This window comes from Callorhinchus milii, unplaced genomic scaffold (genome assembly GCF_018977255.1).
Source record: "Callorhinchus milii isolate IMCB2004 unplaced genomic scaffold, IMCB_Cmil_1.0 Scaffold2, whole genome shotgun sequence".
NCBI lineage: Eukaryota > Metazoa > Chordata > Chondrichthyes > Chimaeriformes > Callorhinchidae > Callorhinchus > Callorhinchus milii.
Window position 1 is genome coordinate 117,913,464 of NW_024704743.1, and position 16,397 is coordinate 117,929,860.

The 16,397-nt window shown below is 43.6% G+C and overlaps 2 protein-coding genes across 4 annotated transcripts in view; one reads left to right on the plus strand and one right to left on the minus strand.

The window, feature by feature from the left end:
• The window catches only part of LOC103179715 (laminin, alpha 3), a 150,117-nt gene that overhangs the window by 70,243 nt on the left and 63,477 nt on the right, over window positions 1-16,397 (plus strand). Inside the window, 8 exon segments of the mRNA XM_042331692.1 lie at window positions 656-752; window positions 1,584-1,740; window positions 3,224-3,356; window positions 5,088-5,230; window positions 5,765-5,871; window positions 7,010-7,215; window positions 14,740-14,804; window positions 15,474-15,637. Coding sequence (XP_042187626.1) covers window positions 656-752; window positions 1,584-1,740; window positions 3,224-3,356; window positions 5,088-5,230; window positions 5,765-5,871; window positions 7,010-7,215; window positions 14,740-14,804; window positions 15,474-15,637 — 1,072 coding nt within the window.
• LOC103179716 lies at window positions 10,626-15,349 on the minus strand. Of its 3 annotated transcripts, none has more exons than XM_007895108.2 (3): window positions 15,083-15,349; window positions 11,900-14,870; window positions 10,626-11,334 (listed from the first exon to the last, which is right to left on the minus strand). In XM_007895108.2, the coding sequence occupies exon 2, from the start codon at window positions 14,290-14,292 to the stop codon at window positions 13,165-13,167; it is 1,128 nt and encodes a 375-aa protein (XP_007893299.2). In that variant the 5' UTR covers window positions 14,293-14,870; window positions 15,083-15,349; the 3' UTR covers window positions 10,626-11,334; window positions 11,900-13,164. The 3 variants fall into 3 exon arrangements, with proteins under 3 accessions (XP_007893299.2, XP_007893298.2, XP_007893297.2); XM_007895107.2 differs by having other exon boundaries at window positions 15,079-15,349; XM_007895106.2 differs by lacking the exon at window positions 15,083-15,349 and having other exon boundaries at window positions 11,900-15,014.

Genomic DNA, 16,397 nt, shown 5'->3' on the forward strand with positions numbered 1-16,397 from the left:
AGGGCACAGGGAATCAGATAGGTGACTTACTGTTATCTGAGGATCAGTGTTACGTTACGCAGTTCATCAGCCCACTGCAATTTTTAAATAGCCACTGAGGCTACCTTTCAAAGGGATTGTTTTCTTTCTGTTTTCTTTAGCTCATTTCTTTTCATTGGTATCCGGTTTATTCTTTAATATGAATATTCCTCTCATTGGAAGTAAACATTGGATTGCATGGGGTGAAAACTCTTTGAAAGATATCAGTCTGGGTCAAGCTGACTTTTGAGTCAAAAGGATGTTTGTTCAAGCCCCACGTTGGGAACTTTGAACACATATACTCAAGGCTGACATTCCAGGACAATGCTGCGTTACCATGAGAGATGTGAAACCGAGATTCCGTCTGTCTGTCCCGGTGGACGTTAAAAATCCTCTGTCACTATTCGAAAAGAGAACAGATTTTCTTCCAACAATTTCGGAAATAAAAAAAATGGTCGTTCATTCCATGGCTGTTTGTGAAACACTGCTGTACATAAATTGGCTGCTGTGTCCACGTACAAAATACACAGTCGCTACACTTTACAGTGAAGAGCTTTGAGACGTGCACCCAACATGAAAGGTGCTGTATCAGATGTAAGCATTGTAATAATGGTCTTCTTATTAAATACATTGACAGGCTGCCAATGTGACATCGGAGGCTCCGTTAATCTAACGTGCAGTGACCGAGGGATATGCCGGTGCAGGCAAAATGTGGAAGGACGCATTTGCAATCGGTGAGAAGCGAATGTACTGCCATGTATTTCTGACAAGTGCAGGGAATGTCATCCTAGCTCAGCTGGTAGAATTCTGGCTTTTGAGTCAGAAGGTTGTGGGTTCAAGCTCCACATCGGGGACTTTGAGCTCACAATCTAGGCTGACGCTCCATTGTCGGAGGTGCCATCCTTTCGCATAAGACGTCAAACAGAAGTCCCTGCTGCAAGTTCAGCTGGACGTTAAAGATCCCTATGGTACTGTTCATAAAGAGAAGGGAGTTTCCTCTAGTATCCTGGCAATAACACAAAAAGAGAAAGGAGTTTCTCCCACTGCTGTATATTGGTGGAAAAAAATGAAGGATGAATGATTAAACATGAAACACACATTTTACTTTGCATGACAATATCATAACTCATGGAGTTCTGTAACTCAGTGGTAAGAGCACTCGCCTCGCAAGCAAGAGACTTGGGGTTCAATTCCTGGCATGGCGAAATGTTGGCCAAGTTTCCTTACTCCACACGTCTCTGTTTACCTAGCAGTAAGTAGGAACCCGGTTGTTAGTCGATTGTCAGATCGCTTTTCTGGGGCTAATAATTCCTTTTAAAAAAAAATTGGTCACTTCAATCCACGACTGTTTGTGGGACACTGCTGTGCGCAATTGGCTGCCGCGGTTTGTCTACAAAATATAAAATCAATTCACTGTACAGTACAGTCTATGAAGCGCTTTGAGACGTCTCGAAGACGTGATAAGGAGCTCTATCAAATGCAAGGATTATTATAAAATAAGTGAATAATATTGGTTGACAATGTTGTTGCACTGAGGTTAAGTATTGCAACCCCTGAATTTCAAGGCCACAGCGAGAACACTATTTCCCAGATCTTCACCATTTGAAGTATGAGATTGAAGACGGCACCACCCCCAATGGGAGACCCGTTCGCTTTGGCTACGATCCCCGGGAGTTTTCCAACTTCAGCTGGAGAGGCTACACACAGATGTCACCAATACAAGTACGTGTCCCAGCAGACTTGCCCCCCTGAACCACAGCTTGCCCCGCTTTAAGCCGAAGATGGTTCAGGTGGACGGAAATGTTGGCCGCCAGTCAAACCATTGTATTTTAAAACTAAATAAGGTCAGGTCTTAAATATTCATGCGTGTCTCGATTTCACTTTGCCTCACTTTATCCTTTTCCTGACGTTGTATTGATTGAGGGTGGGGCAGGAGGCAGGGGTGACATTCAGAAACAGATGTAGAGCGAGTCTTTTCCCTTTCATTCCCTGACTGGAGTGATTAAGTGAGGCGGGTGGGGGGGGGGGGAATGATGCTTATATCACCTTCACTCACTCTGACATGACCTTTTTCTCAGCAATTGAGCATTCTTCCCTTGTGTAACAATGGTCCCAAACGGTCAGCAGGAAAACGATTGCAGCCCAGAAAAGCCCTTTTACAGGAAAGGGCCCCAGTTAAATGCTGAGATCTTAATCCTCGCGCTCAACAAGAAGCATTTTTGCTGTGAGAACACAGTAACACAATTGGAGCCAATGATTGCAATGCTGCCAGTTATATTCTTACCCTCATCTATAAATCCCTTCATGCCCTTGCACTTCCCTATCTCTCAGACTTCCTGCCCTATTCCTCTGCCGATCTTCCTACCCTCCTTCTGCTCGACCACCCCATTTGGGCTTGCTGTGTATTCCCGCCCTGCCTTGCTCCATCGGGGCGCGGACTCTTTGATTCTATGCCCTAATCTCTGGAACTCCCCCCCCCCCCCTCCCCACTCTCTGTCTTCAAGTCCCACCTTAAAGCCTACCTCTTCAACCATATCTATGGTTACCTTCAGGAAATCTCTCTCTCCAATTGTGTCCATCTCCACCATTGTAAAGCACTCCATTGTTCTGCATTACAAATGCAATTTGTCATTACCCAAAACAGTAATTGTGTATTTTTGAGTTGCAGTCTGAAAATGCTCCGCTTCCATGGATCTGCTGTGGTTTAGTGGCAGGCAGGAGGATGGGGGGAGCGCGGGGGCTGGGGGTTGAGGTGACAGTTCTCTGCTTGCTTATAGTTCGGACAATTCTTCAGGGGTCTTCTTTTCCCTTATTTCTCCTATGACTGCTTTTTTCTTCCCAGCCAGAGGTGGTCATGTCTATCACTGTGACTTCTCCTAATCTGTTTCGCATAATGTTCCGTTACAAGAGCCGTGTTCGAAAGCCTGTTAGTGGAAGGATCTCAATCACTGAGGAAGTAAATGTTGATTCTTGCTGTAATTGTAAGTGACTTTCTTTCTGTCTCTTAATTTGTCTGTCACTCGACCAATTTTCCATCCTTATTTGCCTATACGCACTGAATCTTTAACTGAGGACACTATCTGGCAGGCTTAAATTTAGCATGAGCTTCTGAAGACTATTGCTGCTAATTCTGCTTCCAGTTTGCCATCCCCCCACTCACTCTCCCCACCATGTGTTATGTGTTTAATTAACTTCCATTTTACAGAATAACATGAGGGTAACAGTGCATGTGGAGAAAAGAAACGTTAATTTGTTCCACATCGTCTTGAGATATGTTAACACAGAATCCGCACCAGTGTACGGTCGTGTAACAACTTATCAAGCCCGTCAAAGCACAGGTAAGACTGACTCAGTCGGTAGTACTCTTGCCAGTGAGTCAGGAAGGGTGTAGGTTCAAGTCCCATGTCGTGGCCTTTGAGCTCACATGGTCTCGGCTGACATTGCAGTACTGGGGGGCATGCACTGCATTGTCATTGTCCTTCGGATGAGACATTAAACCGAGGTACCATCTGCCTGTTCAGGTGGACATTAAAGATCCCATGGTGCTATTCGAAAAGAGAAGGGAGTTTCTGCCAGTGTCCTGGCTAACAATCCCCCAAGTAAAATTGGTCTCTTTATGGCTGTCTGTTGGACAGTGCTGTGCAAATTGGCTGCCACATTCACCTACAAAATACATAGTCACTGCACTTCATAGTGAAATCCTGTGAAGCACTTTGAGATAGTTCATCAGAGTTGTTAAGGCTCTCATTATTATTATTATTCATAAGTGTTGAAGGGTTGAATACACATCAGTGTCGATCGATCAGCCATTTAAAGTAAAATATACTTATTGAAAATTTACTAAAATCTCATATTTTGCCTAATACATTCTAATAATATTCTGCATGTATCTTCAAATCCCACCTAAGAAGCCTACCTCTTCGATTGGGCCTATGGTCACCTTCCACCCCCACTCCCCACCCCGGCTCCGTGTCTGTCCCTGTCACTATGTAGCTCTGCGAGCCATTATCCTACCCGAGGGAAGCTTTGTAAATGCAAGTTGGTGTAGCAGTTATTGAAGCACTGTATGCCACCGATTATAGCGTTGATTGAAATTTTATGGTTAATGTATGATTCACTCATAATGTGTTTCACCTCAACTGTGTCCAGTAGAATTATTCAAAAGAGAACTGGTTTTACAATTGAAAACTAAAAACGTATGGGGAAACAGCTAGAAAATCAGATTAATTAATTAAGAAAAGCAATTTAGAAAATGGGCAACAAGTGACAGGAGGACATGGGAAAGGAGAATATTTTTCGATGCAAAGCATCAGAGATAGAATGCAAAACAATAGATGTCTGTAGTCATGAGATGGTCCTAAACCACTAGTAAATGGAGGAGATGGAGTCCGTTGTGGGCTTCAGGATTAAGGTTGACAGGTATGTGAGGCTTGAAGGGATATGGAGACAGGGCAGGTTAGTGTGATTGAATGAAAACCTGAGAGATCTGAAAACAAATGCAGACTCGATGGGTTGAATGACCTCCTTCGGCATTGTGAATTTCTATGATTTGGACATCTTAGTGCTGGCTATCTCATTGTCTCAATGGCGGCTTTATCCCATGGTTAGGCACATACATATGATTGCAGATATCCTGCATTGTATAATGTAGCATAAGTAAGTTATTCCCGTTGGGGAATCCGTAGCCAGGGACACAAGTATAAAATAGGGATTAGGGGATTTAAAAGAGAATTTAGGAGGGGCTACTTCACGCAGAGGGTAGTGAGATTGTGGAACTCGCTACCTGAAGCAATGGTTGAATCAGATACTGGAGATTAATTTAAGGAAGCTAGATACACACACGAGGGAGAGGGGGAAGGGGAATAGAAGGGTATGGGATGGGGTAAGGGGTGGGTGGAGATTCATGTGAAGTATAAACACTGGCATGGATTAATTGGACTGAATTTCCGTGCTATGTATGTAAATCTCCAGTTCTGATGTTTGAATTCTGTTTCAGACTCTAATATTTTATCAGTGCTGAGTTATGTGCCATAAGTTGTCGCTAATCCAATATTTATTCTTGTTTCTAGTCTCACCCCAGACAAAAGAGGTTCTCTTTGCACCCACCAAGAAGCCGGCTTTTGCTACTGTATCAGGAAACAGCTACGCAGACCCTTTCTCACTCACACCTGGCACTTGGATTGTCAACATAGTGGCAGAAGGAGTCCTTTTGGTGAGATTTGTTTGTGATATAAAAAAGAATTCCTATATACGCTGTATGTTTTTTTTAAATTGCAATACCTCAGATTTTGGGTTGTTTAATAATAATTATAATCCTTGCATTTGATATAGCGCCTTATCACATCATTGAGACATCTCAAAGAATACACTGTAAAGTGGATTGACTGTGTATTTTATGGGCGAAAAGCGCTAGTCAATTGCACTAAGCAGTGTCCCACAAACAGTCATGGAATGAGTGACCGAATTATTGGTTGATTTTTTTGGAAGGATTATTACCCGCGGAAAGCAGTCTGCCAATCGATTAACAACCGGGTTCCTACTTAATGCTAGGTAAACAGAGGCGTGTGGAATAAGGAAACTTGCCTCAGGTTTCACCCTGTCCAGGAATCGAACCCAGGTCCTCTCGCTTGCAAGGCAAGCTACGCTACGGAACTTAACTCAGCAAAATCAATTGTGATGATTTAGATTTGTAGGTTTTCCAGCTGAATGTCTTGTCAAATGTCTTTTTCTTCAATCTCTACCCTAGGATTATTTAGTTCTGATGCCCAGTGATTATTACGAGGCTCCAATTCTGCAGTACCAAGTGTCGGAACCTTGTCCTTTCAACTCCGGGTCAGAGCAAGATGACACAAAGTAAGGGAACAGCTGGGAGAAACGTGTATGCTGTGTAAACTGCATAGGAGAAGGTGTTGCATGAAAAGATAATAATCCTTGCATTTAATATAGCGCCTTATCACGTCATTGAGATGTTTTAATGCACTGCACAGAATATACTTTAAAGTGAATTGACTGTATGTTTTGTGGGCAAAACGCGGCAGCAAATTGCGCACAGCAGTGTCCCACAAACAGTCGTGGATTGAGTGACCAAATTATTATTACTTTTAAAGTAATTATTTTATTATTTTTTGAGGTTCCATTTGCTTGTTCAGGGGCCATTAACGATCCCGTGGCACTGTTAGAAAAGTGAAGGGAATTTCTCCCAGTGTCCTGACCAACAATCCCTCAAATAAAATTTGTGGTTTGTTTGATGGTTGTTTGTGGGATATAGCTGTGCACAAATTGTCTGCCTCATTCAAGTACAAATTACACAGTCACTACACTTTACAGTATACCTTGTGAAGTACTTTGAGACATCTCAATGATGCAATTAAGCAACTATATCAAATGTGTATATAATAAAGGATTATTATAATAGTGTTAAAATGGCCTTGAGGTTTTTGCTTGATTATAAAAATATTGTTTTAAAGCCTTAAAGCACAACAACAAATTACATTTATATAGCACCTTTCATGTAGGGAGGACATCCAGATGGACTGGATAATGAGGGTTTGCATCGGAGCTGGCAGATTGCAGCTTAAGTAGTTTTGGAAACAAAAAATATTTTTAAACCACAATAGTTACCAGAGAGCCATTTGTTTTGAAGAAACGGTCAACAGAATACAATTTACAGCACAATTGTAATGTTAATGGGCTTTTTGCATCGGGAGGTTGTCTCAAAGCACTTTAGAATGCTGGATGGGCACCTGAGTTGGGGTGGGAGCCGAGGGGAGTGGGGAAAGCGCAGACAAAGAGGTACATTTTGGGACATGCCTTGATGACATGATGGAGGGAGCGGGGGAGGGAGGGTGATAGGGATTCAGAAAGATTATGAGTCGAGTTTGAGAGCAGGGAACAGAATGGCTGAATGAATGTACAACATTTCTGAGCAGATCAGCAAAGAGCTTGTGACACAGGATCTTTAGTTGCTGAACTCTGAATTCTCCTTTTGCAGCTGTTTGTTATACTGGTACCTGTCTTTGGATCACTTTCCTTCATCTGGGGCTGGAGAGGGAACCTACCTCATTGACGGGCAGCAGGAAACCTTGCTGCGACCACCCACATCCTACCGCCCAGAACTGGCTGATCTCGTTGGCAGACAGGTATACAGAAAGAGATATCAAGCTGCACATCCAATCTGCCAAATGCATTTATTCCAAACATTAATATTTCACCAATAACTTGCTTGATCACTGAACACAGTTTTTCTAAAGGAAGCATTTTTACATGTCTTTTAGCCTTTGAGTAAAATGTTCAATTTTTTCAAGAAAAAAAGGCTAGTCAAAGGTATGGTGGGGCCAGTTAAGGACCAAGGGGGAAATCTTATTGTGGAGGCAGAGGGCGTGGCTGATGTACTGAATGAGTACTTTGCATCTGTCTTCACAAAAGAAGTGGATGTACCAAATGCCGCAGTATCGGAGGAGAGGGTAGAGGAAATGGATAGGATAAGTATAAACAGAGAGGAAGTACTGAAAAGGTTGCCTGGGCTGAAGATAGATAAGTCGCCCGGTCCGGACGGGATGCAACCAAGGTTACTATGGGAGGCACGGGTACAAATAGCAGAGGCTTTGGCTATAATTTTTTAATCATCGTTGGACACAGGAGTGGTGCCAGAGGACTGGAGAGTGGCCAATGTGACTCCCCTGTACAAAAAGGGACAGAAGCACAAACCTGGGAACTACAGGCCAGTCAGCCTAACATCAGTAGTGAGGAAACTTCTGGAGACTATAATCCGGGACAGAATAAATCTTCACTTAGAAGAATATGGGTTAATTAGGGACAGCCAAATTGGATTTGTTGAAGGCAAATCTTGTTTAACAAATCTAACAGAAATTTTCGATGAGGTAACGGAGAGGGTGGGTAATGCAGTTGATGTCGTTTATATGGACTTTCAAAAGGCATTTGACAAAATGCCACCTGAAAGACTTGTAAGAAAGATAGAAGCCCATGGTATAAAAGGGACAGTGGCAGCATGGATCCAGAACTGGCTGGGAGACAGAGAGCAGAGAGTTGTGGTGAATGGCTGCTTTTCTGACTGGAGGGAAGTGTACAGTGGCGTCTCCCAGGGATCGGTATTAGGACCACTGCTCTTCTTAATATACATAAATGGTCTGGACTTGGGTATAGCAAGCACCATTTCCAAGTTTGCGGATGACACAAAGTTAGGTAGGGTGGTAAACAGTGAGAGGGACAGGAGCCAACTGCAGGAGGACATAGACAGAATGGTAAAATGGGCAGACACATGGCAGATGAGTTTCAATGTGGAGAAATACGAGGTAATGCATTTTGGTTGAAAGAATGAGGGGAGGCAATATAGGTTTGGTAATACAATCTTAAGGGGGTAAAAGAACAGAGAGACCTGGGGGTGCAGGTAAATGAATCTTTGAAGGTGGCAGGACAGGTAGATAAAGCTGTAAAAAGGGCATATGGGATACTAGGCTTTATAAATAGGGACATAGAATACAAGAATCAGGAGGTTATGATTAACCTATATAAAACACTGGTTAGGCCTCAGTTAGAATACTGCGCCCAGTTCTGGGCACCACACTATAGGAAGGATGTTAAGGCATTGGAAAGGGTGCAGAGGAGATTTACGAGGATGGTACCAGGAATGAGGGACTTTGATTATGAAGAAAGGCTGGAGAGGTTAGGATTATTCTCATTGGAGCAGAGAAGGTTACGAGGAGACCTAATAGATGTCTTCAAAATCATGAGGGGATTTGATAGGTTAGAAAGGGAAAAGCTATTTCCACTGGTGGGTGTGTCAGTGACTCGAGGTCACAGATTCAAAATAATATCTAAAAGCAGCAGAGGGGAGGTGAGAAGACATTTTTTCATGCAACGAGTTGTTCGAATCTGGAACGCATTGCCTGAAAGGGTGGTCAAGGCCGATTCGATAACAACTTTTAAAAATGCGGTGGATGGGTATTTGAGGAGGACGGGTTTGCAGGGTTATGGGGAAAAGGCTGGGGAGTGGGATTGACATTACATTGCTCTATTCAAAGAGCCGTCACAAACTCGATGGGCCGAATGGCCTCTTTTTGTGCTGTACGATTCTATGATTCTCACGTGGGAGTTGGTCTTTCTCGGATGTGGGAATAATTGCGTTATGTGCTCGAAAGTAATGGTACATATTCTTTCCATACCCTATGGAATGTTTGTCAACCCAGGTCAGTTAGTAGCAGTCTCGCCTCTGAGGCAGAGGTTTGCAGGTTCAAGTCCCATGTTGGGCTTTGAACCCACAGGCTGGCACATCAGTGCAGTGTTGGGTGGGGATGTGCTGCATGGTTGGAGATGCCACCAGCCTTCGGACAAGACGTTAAACCAAGGTCCTGCCTGCCTATTCAAGAAGGGAGTTTATCGTGTATTTTGTGGGCGTATTTTGTATGTAATGAGCCAGCACCCTGCCTTTCACAACCCTCAGTGTTTAGGGTTCAAGGATCAACCCCTGAGAGCAATGTGAGGGGCATGGTACAGTGTCTGTGGGTTTTTAAATCGTTTTGTTCTTGTAAAGCGCTGGTGATAGAGAAATAAACAAAGGGCTGGCCAGCTGTTCTCCTCTCAGAGAGCTATTGATAGCAAGACCTTATCTGTGTTACAATCACAGGTGTTTTGTGTGTTCACATCTGCTGTGATTTGTGTTCTTTACTGTGTGAATGTGTGCTGAGGGCTTCTGTTCTAGCTGCAAGGTTAGCTTATAATGGCTGGGAAGCGAAGACTTTGAACTCAGCCTTGTGCAACATCAGAAAGTCAATTCTGGGAGATGAGATGATTGTTCCCTTCCCTTCCGCCCACCCCCATCCCATCCTAAAACAAGGAGTGAAATGAATCAGCACCTGCTGCAGGTGTCAGTCTGGCCCATTTGGTAGCACTCTCGCTCGCCTCTGAGTCAGAAGGTTTGTGGGTTTTAGCCCCATGTCAGGACTTTTTGTTCATAGTCTCAGGGTGGTCCAACTGGCGGACTACCCTGGTCTAGGTTGACAAGTTACCACATTGTAACTTTTGAGACATCAAACCGAGGTCCGTCTGCTATTCAGGTGGTTGTTACGTGGTACTATTGGAAAAAGGGAGGGACTTTCTCCCATTGTCCTGGTCAACAATCCCCCAAATAAAATTGTTCTTTTGCTTCATGGCTGTTTGTGGGACATTACTGCGGGCAAATGAGCTGGCATGTTTCTCTGCAATATATCCTGTCACTACACTTTAAAGTAAATTTTTATTATTCGCTGAAGAAAACCGCTAGTAATTCTCACACCCTATGGTGCCAATGTCACTCATTGTGAAGTCCTGTAGTGTAGTGGTTAGAACCTCGCCTTGCAAGCAAGAGGACCCAGGTTTGATTTAGGCAAGCTTCCTTACTCCAGCGCCTCTGTTTACCTAGCAGTAAGTGGGAACCCAGTTGTTAATCGATTGGTGGATTACTTTCCAGGGGTTAATAAATAAAAAAAAGTTTGTTCACTCAATCCACGACAGTTTGTGGGACACTGCTGTTCGCAATTGGCTGCCGCGTTTTGTTAGATCCGCGAATTATGTGTCTGTATTTGGAGAGAAAAAATCTGATACAAGTAAACTTAAGAAACAAAGAATGGGTTTTTATTTCTACTTGTATACAGGAGCACACAATTGTTCCCGTATACAAATAGGATCTAATGTCTCCGTCAGACAAAAGATCCTCTTCATCGGTACAATTAAGTTTTATACAGGAATACACAAAAATACACAGAAGGGGTGTTTTTCCTTACAGACCAATCACGTTTGCTGCACGTTTTCCCACATTTCTTGCTTCAGCTTGTTTCAACTGCACTAATCTTACGGTTTTGCTAGAAGGCCATTTCTATGTTATCACCCGCCGTTTCTTAGACTGTGGCCTTCAGATAACGGAATTCTACAATAACAAGTCTAACCTACTTACTTATATCTGCTTAAAAGCGTTTACACAGCGATAGGCCAGGGCACAAGCTACGATATAGTTTTTTAAACATACCATAACATCTTTTTCCTCTATCATTCCCTCCTTTTTATGGTATTTTAAACTGATATTTATGTCCTTTTTCTGTGCATTACATGCAACCTTTAAGCATAACATCAGTAGTCCGATCCTTCTGCAATTACAGGTTTTAGATCAGACACATCACAGGTGCTTATAGTTTACTCATTCTGCAGAAAAAGTTTTCCCAGGTGCATATCATGCAATCCTCCAGTGCCTTCTTCAAGCAAGCTAAGGTTGTCCTCACTAGTCATCATAAATGTGGTGGCAGGAATCATCTCAGAAATAGTACCCTGAATAAGGGGAATAATACAACAGCAGCACAGCATGAGAACAACTATTATTATCAACAGGTACATACCCAATTTCCACAGCCAAGCTCCCCATCCCCATTCAGAAAGCCACTTACTAAGCCAATCAGAGGGTCTCTGAGGTTCCTTGATGGCAGACCGCATGTGAGAGATGACGTTTGTCAAATTTTGATGGCCATCAGGAATCCAATCATCCTCCTCCCCAGAGACTGCCATTTCCTCAATCAATTCTTACTTTTCATCACGCTGGTGGCGGAAGTGAACTTTAGTTTTACCCGAATCCCTGTAGGGCCAAGGGTTGCAGTCGAAGGAGATGGTGCTCCCTTTTTCGCCTGAGACATGCTTATCTTCGTTTGCTAGGACAAGACTTCCCACTCCTGTTAATAATAATAATGTAAACATGGCGGGAATTGGGCAGTTACCTGATACCCGCAGTGTTTTCTTTAGTCTTCACTGGGTTGAGGTGAGCGTATCCTAGTGCATACACCCCCCTTTCTAACCAGACTTTAACACTTACGTGGTATTTTCCTGTCCAATTCCCTGTTACCTTTTTACAATGTGTCAAATGTATCCAAGTAGTTCTTTCTGCAATTTTAACAGCGGTGGGAGTAGTCAGGAGGACCATTTAGGGTGATGCCAGGTCTTTCTTTTTACGTCTTTAATCAGGATCCAGTCTCCCGGTTGCAGTGAGGGGACCAACGATGTCTCGGTGATAGTCTGAGGGGGTAGAATATTAAGCATTTCTTTTTTATTAGATAGCATGTTTCGCATGTAGTCGGCTAGCCATGCTTCCTTTAACTGCCTCTCGTTGTCTCCCAACTGGGGAATGCGATAGGCTTTTCCCTGTACTATCTCGAATGGTGATAGTGGTTTATTCCCTCGGACAATGCGCATGCTAGTAAGTGCCAATGGCAGGCAGGCTACCCATCCCTTGCCTGTTTCCTGCATTGCCTTTTTTAATTTATTCTTAAGTGTACCGTTATGTCTCTCCACTAATCCGGCCGATTGAGGGTGGTAAGCGCAGTGCTTTTTCAGTTTTATGCCTAATTGTTTTCCGACGTGATCAAGGACTGCATTTCGAAACTCGGGTCCATTATCACTATATAGGACTTGAGGTATTCCCCACCTCGGTATTATCTCGCGGCATAATATTTTTGCTACCGTTAGTGCGTCTATTTTTGCGGTGGGGAATGCCTCCACCCACCCTGAGAATGGGCATATCATTACCAAACAATGCTGCTTTCCCTCACTTGGCGTCAAGTGAATGAAATCCATCATCCAATGAGCAAATGGCTCTGAGGGGGGCGGTATTTGTCCTTTTGGGCACTTTACTCCTCCCTGTGGGTTGTTTTGTAGACATGTGAGGCACTTTTTACAAAAATTTTGTATAGGATGAGAATCCGAAGGTTGTATATCTACCATTTATCATCGATACCATTCCCCCTTTTGAGACATGACATTTACCATGGCTCAATTCTGCCGCAATAAGGAAAAGTGCTTTGGGTAGCACGGGTAATCCATTGGGCCCAACCCAGATTCCTGTGTCTGTCATCTTACATCCCTGGTTTTTCCAGCACTGCTTTTCAAGTGCCGTAGACTCAGTTTGCATATCCTTGACCATCGTGCAATCTATATGTATTTCCTCTGAGCTATGTAGAATTAGTTGTCCTTCTGCCGCTTGTTTTTCGGGTTTAGGGCCCGGTTCGGGCAATCCCTCGCCCAATGCCCCGTTTTCCCACAAACATAACAGGCATTATTTCGATCTGATCTTCTCCAGTCCCCCCTTTTCTTTTGCCATTTGGGTCTTGCACCCTAGTCTTGACTCGAGAAGGTGGAGGGACCATTCTCTCGAGACATTCTTTGTCTTTTTTCCTCACGTAACATTCGCTCAAAGTGCATCGCGTGATCCAAAACAGGCTGGAGTGCCCCCGTGCTCCAAGTGATAAGGTGTTGTTTAACCAACTTAGCTATTTGTGGCGCCGCTCCCGCCAAATATGCATTTTTTATTTGCTGAGCCCATACCCCATTGTCATCGTGTGGGTTGGGGGGCTCTATTCCACTATTGGAGTTAAAGACTTTTCGCAATCGGGTGTAATATTGCATGCACGTCTCGTCTTTACCCTGGACACAATCAGTGATAGCGGAGTAATTACACCTGGCCTTATAATATGTGGCAATCCTTCCCATAAGTGCATCTAGGGGGCCCCAATAGTTATTCCCTGGTCGTTCTGCCGCCTCAGGTGGATCGACATAGGGTCTGGTGGCTCTCTCCTGAGTCAAAGCGGTCCAATCCCCCCCCACCTGGCACCATTCTTGTCGTAATACTTCCCTCAAGCATTGCTCTATTTCCAGACTATTCAATCTATAACTGGCCATGGCTTGGTGAATAAAATCCCTAAATTCAGTTGCCCCTTGGCTAGGATGCGGGCATGCTGCCATGGCCCGTTTAACATCCTCCATTCCCCAGGCTCTGTAGACATATTGGGTAACCCCCTTTCCATCTGCCACCTGGATCATTGGAGCGACAAGACCATCTCCAAGATCGTCAATTTGGGGATATTCCATGCTAAAATTCTCTTTTACCCACTGAGTCGTTGGACTATCTAAAGGAGTCTTCCTCTGGGGATAACTTTGGTTAAGCGCCGGAACGGAGGCACCACGAGGGGCAATGTAAGGAGGGGGTGAGAGTTGGGACAGGTTTGGTGCATGGAGATCAGGGTATATGTCAGGTATATTCCCAGGGGGATTTGGAGGTGGCGTAGGGCCCCTATTAGGTGTCTCCAGATCCTCCTTTCCTGTATACATCAGCCCCTCTGATTCCTTTTTCTTTTTAGCTTTTCCTTCTTGACTGAGTCGTTTACGATACTCAGTTACCTGTAAGTGCCAGACTTGGGCTTCAGAATAATGGTATTTTTTTGCTATCATCACCACATTTTTCATTCAATTTATCTAATAATTCTTTAGTACTTTCGGGCTTCAATTTACCATCAAATCCAAACTTCCTTCTCCACATGAATTCTGGTTTCCCGCTCCCCGTAACTACGGCCTCCATACGTCGGCCATTAGGAGACAATTCCACTTCCTCTACTCGCTTACAATACGTACAACAACCCCCTTTACCATTTCCATTGCCCATGTTTAATTGTATTTGACTTATCTCAATCAGACACTCGTTATTCGCATATATATATATATTTGTTTCGGGTAGTCCCGTCACTCACCCACTCTCCCGGTTTGCCCCCAGACCGGCTCTCACAACTCACCCCACTTGTACGTCGAGGACGGCTTTCTCTCAGGGGAACCCTCACCGATTTGAGGCTGTAGAGTGTGCGAGCGAATTATCACAGATAATTCTTGTATACGGCCTTCCGATCCTTCTCGTTCTAGGTCCGCCCAGCAGCGGGTTGTCCCGGACAACTCACGCATACAACTACTGGTCTGGTGGGTTTACCGTAAAGTGCGATGAGATGTTGGGATCCCGGACGAGCCCCCAATTGTTAGATCCGCGAATTATGTGTCTGTATTTGGAGAGAAAAAATCTGATACAAGTAAACTTAAGAAACAAAGAATGGGTTTTTATTTCTACTTGTATACAGGAGCACACAATTGTTCCCGTATACAAATAGGATCTAATGTCTCCCTGTCAGACAAAAATCCTCTTCGTCGGTACAATTAAGTTTTATACAGGAGTACACAAAAATACACAGAAGGGGTGTTTTTCCTTACAGACCAATCACGTTTGCTGCACGTCTTCCCACATTTCTTGCTTCAGCTTGTTTCAACTGCACTAATCTTACGGTTTTGCTAGAAGGCCATTTCTATGTCATCACCCGCTGTTCCTTAGACTGTGGCCTTCAGATAACGGAATTCTACAATAACAAGTCTAACCTACTTACTTATATCTGCTTAAAAGCGTTTACACAGCGATAGGCCAGGGCACAAGCTACGATATAGTTTTTTAAACATACCATAACATCTTTTTCCTCTATCAGTTTCGCCCACAAAATACAGTCAGTCCACTTTACAATATATTTTGTGAAGTGTTTTGAGACGTCTCAACGACGTGATAAGGCGCTTTATCAAATGCAAGGAGTATTATTATTGTTGTTGTTTATCCCCAGGTCCAGCTGCAGTTTAGAATGAAGATTCCTCGGCCTGGTCACTATGTGATTGTCCTGGAGTACGCCAGTGAAGACAAGAGATTGCACATTCTGGATGTGGCTGTAAACAGTCCCCTTGGAGAATCTATTCAGGGCAAATTTAATCTGCATAGCTGCAAATACAGGTATGGACTCGACCACAGCACAACACACCAACGTAAAAATCTGAGCAGTGATGGATCAGTTAGTTACTGTATCGTACACAAGGCATTAGGACTCACTGAGAATGTTATCAATAATAATAATCATCCTTGCATTTTATAAAGCTCCGTATCGCATCATTGAGACATCTCAAACTGCTTAATGGAGTATACTGTAAAGTGAATTGACTGTACATTTTTGTGGGTGAAATGCGGCAACCAATTGTGCACAGCAGTGCCCTACAAACAGTCGTGGATTGAGTGACCAAATTATTATTATTTTTTATTTGAAGGGATTATTACCCCCGGAAAGCGATCCGGTAATTAACTAACAACCGGGTTCCTACTTACTGTTAGGTAAACAGAGATGTGTGGAGTAAGAAAACTTGCCTAAGGCTTTGCCCCGCCAAGGAATCGAACCCGGGTCCTCTCGCTTGCAAAGCGAATGCTGTAACCACTAAGCTATAGGACTCCACCATAGAAGATAACCATAAGCAAAGGCGAAGGTCTCCTTATTGGATTCCCAGATGTTTGGGGAGAAATTCCACCTGCCTCTAGATTTACTCTACGTAGCTTTTTTTTAAGAGCCGTCCACAGTATTTGGCAAAATTCTTCAATGCAGCCCTAGTTTTGAAGCCTTTTAGTTTTCTGTAAGTTTTTTTTAAGAAACTGTAGGGAATAGAAACAACTAAAAAGTTAAGACCAAATTCAACAGTTTGCCTAACTATTGCACGCTCTGAAACAC

Coding starts and splice junctions, on each gene's coding strand:
- LOC103179716 (XM_007895108.2), bottom strand. CDS start 14,292: ATGAAAAATGTGGTGATGATAGCAAAAAAATACCATTATTCTGAAGCC.